This window comes from Perissodus microlepis, chromosome 13 (genome assembly GCF_051167445.1).
Source record: "Perissodus microlepis isolate ML-2025 ecotype Zambia chromosome 13, ASM5116744v1, whole genome shotgun sequence".
Lineage (NCBI taxonomy): Eukaryota > Metazoa > Chordata > Actinopteri > Cichliformes > Cichlidae > Perissodus > Perissodus microlepis.
The window spans coordinates 4,325,221-4,337,848 of NC_140473.1; the positions used below are offsets into that span (position 1 = coordinate 4,325,221).

The 12,628-nt window shown below is 39.6% G+C and overlaps 1 protein-coding gene across 15 annotated transcripts in view; it reads right to left on the minus strand.

The window, feature by feature from the left end:
• The window catches only part of rims1a (regulating synaptic membrane exocytosis 1a), a 112,030-nt gene that overhangs the window by 64,212 nt on the left and 35,190 nt on the right, over positions 1-12,628 (minus strand). For 14 of the 15 annotated variants that reach the window (XM_084948444.1, XM_084948439.1, XM_084948445.1 and 11 more), the window contains exon 4: positions 11,237-11,248. The exons of the other annotated variant lie outside the window; for it this stretch is intronic. In XM_084948444.1, coding sequence (XP_084804570.1) covers positions 11,237-11,248 — 12 coding nt within the window. The remainder of the gene's footprint in view (positions 1-11,236; positions 11,249-12,628) is intronic. 15 annotated transcript variants of the gene reach the window in all.

The following is a 12,628-nucleotide window of genomic DNA, read 5'->3' on the forward strand; positions in this document are numbered from 1 at the left end:
ATTGTAGAAATGATATTATACATATATATATTATTATATATTATTATGTTCTTTTATATACCTTTCTATAGTTAAATAATCACAGAACAGGTCACCCAATCCTTGTGCTTGACATTATTTCTAATTTACAAGTAAGCCTATTTACCACTTGTTTTTTACTTTTTTCCTTACTTACTCTCAGACTCTTTCACAGTCCCAGAGCGGCCGCTGAAAAACACTGAACTACCACTGAAACTTTCTTCCACACCATAACAAAGTATCAAAGCACCACGTACACAACTGTAACTCAAGTAAGACCTCCCTGTTTCTTAATGGCAGAGCAGTAATAACTTACTAACTTAACACAGTCAGTGTTTCTGGCCAGTTTTCCAAAAATAGACTTTGTCATAAACTGCATGAATGATAAATGTGTATATGTGTGTATATGTGTGTGTATGTGTGTGCGAAAAATTAAACCATGGAGTTAAATTTGCTGGTTGGCTTTAAGAAAAACATGTTTTGGGTTAGTTTCTGAGGCTGGACATCTTCTCTGCCGGTGTACTTCCTCTCTTACGAACACTTGACTCCTGTCTGGAGCGTTTTTCATGTTTCACTCCTATGAGATGTTCTCGACATGATGATACTCCATAACAAATGGCCAGTCTTGTGGAGATATGGAGCTGGTGAGGTGTTCTTTTATGAGAGAGTCACTTAATCCCAGAGTAATCCCTGTATTAGATCACACTCTGATGGAGAAACAATCAGAGAAGAAGGAGGAACTGTTGGCAGGGAGACTCTTACACACACAAAGAAAATATATATAACCGGCTCCTCACAAGAGCAGTGATGCAAACATGCAGATCCAAACGTCTTCTCTTTTTCACACACACACACACACACACACACACACACACACACACACACACACACACACACACACACACACACACAAATTGCAACAACAGCAGCAACACGTCATGTGACCACAATGAGACCACCACTAACACCACCCCCCCTTCCCCCTTGAGATGAGTTTGTGAGTGAAGGAATGAGCAAGAGCAGGAGAACAGCCCCTCCACAGATGGAAACTAGGACACCAAACTCCTGTGTGTTTGTTTAGCGTCCTGCTGCATCTGAACGTGTTTGTGCGTGGCCATCTGCGCCTATGTGTCTGCTCCTGTCTAGGAGAGCGGCTATGCATGTGTGCATCTTTACTCGCACACATGTGTGTGTCTATATATATGCGTTTGGATAACAGTGAATAATCCAGTGATGGAACCTTGAAGTTGGAATGCTGATTGTTTGTTTCATGAAGAAAGGAAGCATCCCCCAGGTCACTGGCAGACCTCTTCAGCACAGATTTAGGCTACGTCCACACTAGCCCGGATAGATTTGAAAACGTCGTTTTCGACTGAAAACGCTCTGCGTCCACACTAGCGTTTTCAGTCGTTTTCACAGAATGTGCGTCCACATTAAAACGGCCAAAACCGCTCACATTCCAGTCCTGTGAGAATTAAGAATTTGAAGAAAAGCTATCTGGAGCATGTACAAACTGATCTTAATCTTTTTTAGGGCTGTCAAAATTGAGAGCAATCAAAAGAACTGCTGTATAATGTCCTCTATCTTTGTTCAATTGGTCACATGACTGCATCACATGACTAAAACGCGTCATCATTTTAGAAAGTCTGCGTTTTCGAGAGCGTTTTCAAAACGCTGCGTTTTTACTTGAGGAAAACGCCGTCTCAGTGTGGACGTAGCCTTAGGTATGTTACAAGCCTGCCACATGATCCGAAACTTGAAACATTTCAAATCAACTCTTTCACAAACATTTCACCTTCAATTATTAAAATTCCATCTGGATATGATAAGTGAAAATTCTATAAGGAGCAGATGTAAACTTTTAAACCCAACCGTAAACAGGTCTCTGGTGACCTGGTAAAAAAGTTAACACTGGAAAGAGAGGCTACCTGTATTGAGCCAGTCAACATATTTTAAGTCAGATTTGAGTGAACCAGAAGCTGTAATATTCTGGTCATCCTCCAGTTTATTTCCATCCAGTTTACTAAAAACATGACTCACTGTCATGTTACCCCTGCCAGCCACTATTCTACTAACATCTTCCAACGCCTGCTGCTTAACAGGTGAAACAAATAGCACATTAAAACCCAGGGAGGGAAGGGGGTGGAGGGGAGGTAACCAGGAAGTAAGATCAACCAATGACAGCTTGACGTATTGCACTGGCAGCACGCGAGGGCGTCCATAAATCCTGCGGTAAGGATGAAAGACTGCCACAAAGGAGATTAGTGTCCACAGCAGCTAATGAGGCACTATATCAGCACAACCCGGCACCCGCAGCAACACATACAGACATACATTACACACATCTCCATACACGGAAATCTCACACACTAATAAATGCACTTGCAGGCACCCGAGTATATTGTGTTTGTACTGTAACCCATGAAACAGTGGTCTCACAAGCAAGCACAGAGCATGAGAGGCTGCACACACTAGTACAGCACAGGTTTAGATACAGGAGCCGGCTTTACCTGCACCTCGTCTCTGTCTCCAACCTAGAAATATTGGGGTTCCACTAAAGTGAGAAAATTATTAAGGACACTGTGCCTTATTGTGGCAGTGTTTGACTGCATGTTGGAACACTTTGTCCCCAGTCACCAACACAGTTTCCACTCACACACTGAGTTGTAGTACTGCAGGTGAGTTTAGTGATGATGCTGTGCTTACCTTTTTTACCACTGTATAAAAAAGGTACGTTTCTAATCTAATCTCTAATCAACACCTGTTAATGAAGGTTTGCTTACATCAGAAAATGAGTAGCCATTTTCTTAACCCATTATCCAAACAGATTTGCGTTGGGGTCGAAGCCTTTCTCAGCCGATATTTGGCAGGAACCGCAGTGCACCCTGAACAGGCAGTCAGTCACAGAAAACCCACAGAAAAGACATAGTGAAGCAACAAGTTCAAACCCAGAGCCTGAGTGTGAATAGTTGTCTGTCTCTCTGTGTTAGCCCTGCGTTAGACCTGTACCCCACTTCTTGCCTTATGATAGCTGGGATAGGCTCCAACCCCCTGCGACCCTGATAAGGACAAGTGGACGGATGGAGGAAATAAAGTGAGAGAAAAAGACGTCCACAGTTTAAATCATAAATAATAAGACAAAAAACCTACATTATAAACTAGGACTTTAAATAATCTTGAGATGTACTATTCAGCCCTGTTCACTGAAAACACATTAAAGACTTGCATTTGAGAATCTATGAAATCTGTGCTATGAACCTATGAAAATCAACTCACCCCTCCCTGGACAGCACCTGTTTGACCTCATGCCCTCTGGTGGGAGGTACAAGTGTTTAAAAAGCAGGACAGCCACGCTGAAAAACTGCTTTTTTTTTCCCCCTTGAGCACTAAGCCCAGTGAGTGGACCCAGTGAGCCACACTTACCATACTTTTATATTTTTGCAAATGAGACATTGGGTCTCAATGGGACTACCTGCATAAATAAAGGTTAAATTAAAAAAAATGCTATTTCAATGTTAATATAGCCACTATTTTTCTCGCCGTTTTAATTTTGCAAATGTATTATATTTGTAAATTAATTCAGAGGAATGAATGGTGAGTGCAAGCAAACAAGAATATATGCATGCTAGTCTGCTGAAATGTAAGCTCTGCTCCAATTTCACTGTTCAACGCCCAAGTACAGCGACAATCTTCATCTTTTTATCAGTCAGTTTACAATTACAGTATCCCTCAGAAGGTTTCCAGCTGGTTGGTATCTGGTATCCCCAACATGGTGTTGTTCATATAATATTCATCATAATAATGTTGATCCAGAATCAACATTGCAACTGCACAGTCACATTTTTGTGATCTCATACCTTTGCAGGGGGGAAAAGTGGAAAAAAAAGATTTTTTTTCTTTATTAATTTATACAGTGTAATAAATATATTATCAAGTTAGGTTTGCTGTCAGCCAAATTTAAGTTCCTCATGTTGGTTTACTAATGATAATTTTTAAGAGCATTAGCTATCTTTTTGGCTAAAGCTAAATGAATGATCAAGCCGTGTTATTGATCAGCTACAATGCTGATCCTGGACCAACATTATTATGATTCAGGAACGATACTAACATGGGGATATCAGATCGTGTGCTATTTCACAAAACTAAGAATTCTACATAAAGGGGTAACCACTAACCCAAATGCTACCCCTAACCCTCAATGGGCAGGGTTCAAATGGATGTTAAATGATTAGCCTCAAGCTACAGGATTCATGCCTACTTGCCATAACCAAAACGAAAAGCTTATGAAAGACTAACTTCTAGGCCAGCGTGCATGCTTCAGACATGCTTCAGACAAAAATATCAACTGCTTGCCACTGCTGTTTCTTAAAATGTGTTTGATTAGCAGGAGACTAAAACTACTAAATAAACCCTAGTTCCACAACTAAATAAATCACCTACTGTAAAATCTGATGGATGGTAACAAATTAATCCTCCAAGATCTAAGACACCACTGACGCCAACCCTAGCCCCCAAACTCTGGCTCTTGGTAATCACATTATGTCATATTTGTTATTTTAATAATGATTTACCAAGTCTTGGCAATCATGGAACATTGAAAACAATCATTCTAACAGAAGTGCATCAATTGTGCTTTTCTTTAAAATATAGTTAGGGTAGGGTTACAGCTTTCACCAGTGATGACTGAGACTTGAGAGAAAGTTAAAGGAATGAGTAATAAGTAATTACTCATTCCCTAACTTTACTGAACTGACGAAAGATACAGACACTAAAAGCAGCATGAACTGTCCATATATGATTTTTATATGAATAATTTTTTACATTAATTTCTATGAATAATGTGCCTTCCTCAAGTACAAGGTGTCTGTGTATGTGTGAGTGTTTGCTCTTACGAGTGTGTGCCACACCAACCAGGAGAGAGATGGCCCCCTTAAGGCCAGTCAATGAGAGACGGACGCGGAGACGGACGCAGTTAGCAAGACTGGCGATCAATAGTAATCATGAGGCGCTGTGGCGTTTACAGCGGATGACACATCGCTCCGGCTTTTTCTACAGCACTGCACACCGACACAAAGCAGCACAGAGCCATAACTCCTTGCAAGCCTAGATCAATAGATATACATTTGCACAAGTGTGAGGCACATACTATATTTTGAAGTATCTTGGATTTGATTTTATTTCATAGGATAAGACTAACTTTTTGCCCTAGTGGCCAGCAAATAGAAGTAGAGTTAGCTACATGCTGGCCACTTCACAAACACCGTGATGCTTCTAATGAATCAACACAAGCATGACACAAGCGTGTCTGTGAGCTCATAAACACCACCCTCAGGAAAAGATAAGTGTTACATTATCATGAGGGCAAGATAAACTGAGGTGATGAATGTACATGCTATCAGTCTTAAAGATAAGGCATTGGAGGAGGCTTGAAGGGAGGGGAAATACACTGCTAAAAAAGATTAAAGCAACACTTTAAAAAGTACATCAGATCTACATTAAAAAAAATAGAAAACATGCTGGATATCTATACCAACAAGGTCTGGGTCATGTGTTAGGAATGAAAGGATGCCACTTGGTTTGATGGAAATGAAAGTGATCAACCTACAGAGGGCTGAATTCAAAGACACCCTGTAAATCAACATGAGAAAAATTCACACAGCAGGTTCTCGGTAGTTTGTATGGACTGTGGATCTGTCCAGGAAAATCTCCTCCCAGATCTGGACCAGGGGAATACTGAGATCCTGGACAGTCTGAGGCAAAACCAGGCGGCTGGATGGAATAAAACATGATTTCACCGAGGTGTTCTACTGGATTTAGGTGAGCCAGTTCCTTGATCCTCCAGGAACTCCCTGCATACTCTTGCCACATGAGTTCAGGCATTGTTGTGTGCCAGGAGGAACCAAGTCCCACTGCAGTAGTGTCCAAAGATTTCATCCCGATACCTTAATAGATATGACTGCCCAGAACATCACTGACCCACCACCAAAGTGACCATACTGAACAAAGTTATAGACAGTATAACATTCTCCATGAGTTCTCCAGACCCACAGGGCGCAGGTGGAGGCCTGCTGGAGGTCATGTTGTAGCGCTGGCAGTGTGCATTCTGTTCCTCCTTGCATAAAGGAGCAGATACCAGTCCTGATGATGGGTTTCCGCAGCCCTGTCCAGCTCTCCTGGAGTAGAATCTTCACCACATTCTTCAGACTGTGCTGTGAGACACAGCAAACCTTATGGCAATGGTACGTATTGATATGCCATCCTGGAGGAGCTGAACTACCTCTTCAGCCTCTGTAGGGTCCAGGTATCATGATCTCTACCCAAATACAAAACTAATGAAAAACAGTCAGAAATGACGAGGAGGGAGATTGGGGGTTGTCTCATTGTTGCACCTGTTGTATATTTCAGTAATACTAAAGCAGCTGACCCTAACCTTAAGCAATCAGAAACGATTAATGTTAATGGTCATTAACTTCATAATAATTCATAATAATTTAACCCCTAAATGTATTATTAAGAAAAAGGAAGATGTAATGTCTGCATTCTCTCGATTTGCCTTTAGAGTTCTGAAGGTTTTGTATTTCTAAAAATTAACAGCATCTATAGTCTGTAAACATCCCTGCCAGTAATTCTGAATGAGAACTGGTCTAAAAACAGCAATCTACCAGCACCGAGCTGAGCTACAGTCACATAAAACCCACCCACCCAACAGAAATACAGCCCTGGACATTACAATGAAAGCAAAGAGAGGGAAAAGAGGTGTTTGTGTATTTGTGTATTTGTGCATGTGTGACGGTGAAGTAACACAAACAGCTCTTCTGTAGTTCCCCATGAGAGGAAGAATCAAGACTTCAAAAATGGCCTCTCTGCGAGAAACACTTGGCTTCAGTACAACAACACGCACTCATCTCTCCACTAGAGCACAGGTATCACTGCAGATAATGAGCACTGAATATCATTAGCACAACACGCTAGCCTGCGTGCACCACACGCTTCACATCCCTGCGCCTATTAAAACTTTATTTATCATTGTATCCATCCATCTGCCACACTTCATAACACAACGAATTAAGCAGACACGTGTGAGAATGACAGGGAAAAATATAGCGACTATTAGTGTTTTTTTCAGTTTCCTGCTTTATATTACCTTGGACTGTTTAATGAAAAAAGTGTTCTTTTTTTTTAACAATGATTTACTGAAAGTGTTCATTTTTAAAAGCATTAGTATTTTTGGTTGCTGTTATGAAACACCAACAACTTTGTGCGGTAAGCGCTGCCAGTTCAAACATGATTGTAGCCAAAGTAATACAAAAATGGCAAAGTGGTGTTAAAGCTGTTACGAGAGGAGAATTAAGAGTTGTAAAGAAAAAATGATACAAAAACATCCTGAGTGATAGGGCTGTTCAATATAACGATATATATCGGATGACGATATGAAAACATCTATCATTTCATTTTACGCTATCATTTGTTCCGTGGTGTCGCAAAATAAACTGTTTACGGAAATATTTTTTATCAATTTGATGGTCACTGTAGTGTTAATTTCTTAAAGTTCTCTCTTTCTCTTATTTTTAATATAACCACACTACGGACGGACAAGTGCCTGTTTTTATGCGTTGTCATTAGCAACAACGAAGGTAAAACCATTGCGTGCTCCACTGTCCGCTTATTTACACATAAACCTTTCACAATAAAGCTGAAGATCCTGTTGAGATTTTTCAAAATAAACTGAATCACGTGAAAGAGTAAGCAGAGTGTGTACAGATGAGAAGCAAAAAAGAGGTGCTAAAAAATAGACCCTAGATTCAAACATTAGAGCGAGCTTTTCCCCGGAGCACACCATGTAATAAATACCCACAAAGAAAATGTCTAAAAATGTATAGTTTCATGCATCGGTCAAAACACTTGACTTCAGGTACACGACCAGCTAAAAAAAAAAAAAAAAGACTTCACGCAAATCGAGTTGCCAGAGATTCAGAGAATTTTCAGAAAATGTAAAATTTTGTGATGTATATCGTTGTCGAGACGATAAATGTCTTATGTCGGGATATTAGATTTTGGTCATATTGCTGAGTGGTTACGGAAACAAAAATTATATTCTATATTTTAATCTTCTTCCTTTGGCTGCGCCTTCATCACACCATATACCTAGCATCTTCTTCTGTCACGCTAACCTCCTCCTTCACTACACCCATGAACGTCTCTGTGTTCTTCCTCTTTTCCTTCTGCCTGACAGCTCCATATTCAACATCCTAGCAATTCCAAATTTGAAGAAGCGCAAAACATAAAAGTTAAAGATTGTTGTATGCTAGCTAGCTTAATGATTGCAAAATCAATTGGGTATGATTTTAATAGCAAGTAAGCAAATACTGTAGTTAAACAATGGAAAAATGTCAAACTGTTTTAGAAAGACTGATAAAATCTATGCAGAAATACAATGAGTTGTGTTTACTAACAAAAACCCTGTTACTAGACCTGAATACCAAATAATGGTGAAATAATAAATTATAGAAACTAAAAAAGTGAGAAAGTAGTTAAAAAAACACATCAAAACTTTTTTAATGTATGCCAGTTAAAATCTAAGATGACAGACTTGCATTCATGCCTGTTATACTTCTTGACTTGTCCACTGCCTGGGGTGCATGCGCAGTTGGTGCATTGTAAAGTCTCTACAGCTCAGTTTGCACAATCACAAAAAATTGGCAAGCATGCAGATGTCCAAATGGATCCTCATGCTCACCGTGTGAAGACGAAGTTTATGCGTGGAATCACAGACACTTAAACTGTAATTGAGGTCTTTGTGTTCCCACGAACTGCACTGGGCTTGTGAGGTCATATGACATGTCCTGGTCCAAAGAAACTGCAAAATTCAACTAACATGAAAGATCTAGTTCATTCTAAACTACACGCTATAGCGTAGTTCTGATTGACTAAACTGATGGGACTGGGAAGGTCATCAGTCATCCAGATCATTGTAGTCTAAGGAGCTTGGAAAGAAAAGTGTCTGGACTTCTTTAAGTTTCTTGAAGACGTTTCACCTCTCATCTGAGAAGCTTCTTCAGCTTCTTGAGTTCTAAGGTCAAATGGTGGAGAGTCCCAGATTTTTAAGCCCTATGGGAGAGTCCCCCAAGAGGGTCGTGTACCCCCTATTGATCCTCTGCCTAATCACACGAGCCAAGGTGCGAAAATGGGTGTGGGTCCCAATCAGCCAAGGTATCGAATGAACAATTTTCTGTTTGACCAAAATTCCACAAGGGTAAGGACAAGGAAACATTCTGCCACCTACATCTTCAGGAAACCATAATGACAACAACTAGCACTTCATCATGTGATTTGCCAACAACTAATACTGCTTCTGCCCCTGAGAGCGACCGTCATGAGCCCTCACGAGCCTGCCACTCCTGCTGGGTGGGCATTTCATATAAAACTGTATTACATCCATGGGATGAAAGATTAATAATAACAATGACAATGGCACAAAATGCATTATATAATAATATGCACTGCCAATTGTCACTTTTGCTCTCTTATAGTTTTTTCAGATTTTTTGTCATTATCTTGAATTGCTAACCAGTCATTGTTTTCTGTGAACTGAAATAAATTCAAGTGTGTGCGACTTCATAGACCAAACATGACCCTGTTTAGAAACACTATTAAAAACATTTATAGTATACTACATAATACATATCATTATATCACTCACAGCAAGAATTATACTTGCCAGTGCTTCAATTTAACTTTGAGTGTTATATTTGAGTGGAGTGGACAAAGCAGGGAGTAACTTTTGGTTCACTGTGCCAGCCAAAATTAAAGTAATTAAATGAATCTGTGTCAAGAGTAATTCAAACCTGGTCTAGTATCCAGCTACATAAGGCCTCCATTCAGCCAAAACTTTCCTCTTTAGAGCCAGTGCCTCGCGTACCAAGCTTTAGCAGGGAGTGGGACCACTATGTACAGCACACCAAAGCACTCTTGGACACTCGTGGCAATCCAGCCCAGCCAATAAAGATCAAAGTGCTGGTTTGGCAGCTGCCCTAAGGACAGTCAGCCAAGGCCAAGAAAAATTCTAAACCCACACACAACTACACAAGTAGGGGAGATGTTAAAGGCATCTCTGCCAGGTACGCCTGTCATGCAGTATCATGTTGAACAACCAGGCTTAATGACAATGAGGAAGTTTACAGTAGGGGACCAATGCACCGAAACACTCATAATCCCAACATACAAGCCACATATGACAGCCAGTAAGGTGTTAATTAAGCTAGGCTGCAAGTTTTGATATGCTTGCCCCATTTCGGCATGTACAAAAGTTAGTTGTGGGTTCTTTGGGTCAGTTTTAGTGTCCAACAGTTCAACATTTGGAAAAACTGGGCAATTAAAGCTAGATTTAGAAACGTGGTTGCCCGACAGCTTAGGAGACAACACCAAAGGGTTAACAGACAAACATAAACCAGATACAGTTTTTGCTTTTTGAAGACGCAATCTCTGAAATTATTGTAAATCAGTACTATAGCTAGATAGCTAGTGAATATATGCTGAATATGTTGACAGGTGTTCCCAAAAAAGACAAATCCTGCTTTAAAAAGACACCATAAGCTAGCTACAAAGCAAACATGTCACAATCAACAAATGAGAGATGACCAAGGATAGGTAAACAACAACAGACACACCAGCTATTAATACGTAAACACAATATCCATTTCTTGCAAGAATTAGGATTTTGTTAACTACTTGTGAACATGGTTCCAGTTAACTACTAAATCCCTTTCTAAAAGGATGTATAATAACTAAGCTCTGTCCCACACTGACAATATTACACATCTTAAATGTCAAGATGATGAGTATGTTTCTTTTCTGGGCCTTGTAATCTCCCTATGTTTGCCTAGGACTGCTGCCACTTCCTCCCACATGTTTTCATTTGCAAATCTAAAGTTGTCCATACAGTGTATTGGTCTGTGTGCATCATCTACCTCTGAGGTGGCAGCGTGCATCTGACTGCAAGAATATCATCAAAGCAGATGAGTGTTTTGTTTTAGTCTCGTTATCATGCCATAAATTAAATTGTAATTGTGCTGTATTCATAAGGTAATATTTTCACAATAAAACTAATAGACGTGTGAAGACAGAAGACAGGGTCTGTTTTATGTACATGTATTTTCTTAAAGGTTTTGGTCAGAGTTATGTGCTCCAGAAAAGAGAGAAGAAAAGATGCATCACTCACCACTTTGTCCTCCTGCAGCCCAGTCAGCCATCCATGTATAATGAAAAGAAAGACAGAAAGAATGTGAACAAAAAAATGGTATCTGAAAGCATGGCAATGATCCTACTGTGCAAGCCTGCAAGTCACAAACACTGTCATACGCAGATATTTCAGTTTCCAATAATATTCCCATCACTGAAGATGAAAGAAAATGCATTGCCCTTTAAAATTCCTCATTTACATCCACCACAAACCCAAATACCTAACGGTTGCTGGCCTACAACAGCACATGACAAGATTCGTGCATGGTTATAGCCTCCCTAAATTAAAACGTAATGTTTCTGATTTATGAAAATGAGGTTAAAGCAAAACTATAAACCAACTTCAAGCTGAAAGAAGAATACAAAAATCTATCCGCTCTATTCTCAGTGCACAAATATGAACATAATCTATTTCATTGTTTAAAAGCATATAGAGCTAAAGCAGACAGCTTAGCTTGCCATAGGAAAGCTCTTTACTCTGTCCAAAGGCCTACCTACCAGCTCATTTCGAGTTCACTAGATAGTAACAATAACAATATAGTAATGTAACAGCTTCTTCTCAACCTAAAATGAATCTTTAAGCCACTGAGGCAACCCAAGTGATTAACAGACTACAGACTGTCCACAAACATTAGCAACAAGTAGTAGCAATCTCTGGTCACAGCTGACACCATCTAAAATCAAAACTGTACTGTTTGTGTACAGATTAAACCAACACTTAGTTTAATATTGAGTTTTAGAGGTAGGCATGTATTTAAATTAGCGTTAGGCTAAGTGTTATCAATCTACAACCTTTAAACAAACCTAAGCTAATCCGCTAATGAATCTGGCTCTAGAGAAAGAGACATTATAAAAGACACAAGGCTCCGATTCTGCAACAGAAACTATAACAGTTAAAGCAGAACTTTATTTTAAAACCCTGTCCTGGGTTTCGGTGATGACTATCTTTGGTGATGACCCGAACTTGAGCTGTGTGCTGTCAAAATGTGTATTTTTTAATTGTTCTCCAAAGTTTTGGCAATCACTGAATGAAAAATAATCATCAATTCTGTGTCTCCAAAAGATGCAGATTTAGAAAGACACAGATTTGTATCTTAATGGGCACTGAACAACTGAATATTACTAATTTTTCTGTTTGACTGTCTCGTTAAGGAAACTGAAAAAGATTTGCTTCTGTATAAATGATTGTATTCCTTTAGTTATTTGAGTAAATGTCCAGTGGTGGTAAAAATCAAGCTGTATTCTTGAGTAATTTCATGTCTTCCCTGAGTCGTAACGCATGTTTTCTGTTCACACTGAGCAAACTTAACAAAGTATAATTAAACAGAAAGTCAAACAAACATTAATAAACAGTGTTGTGAGTCTGCTTGTG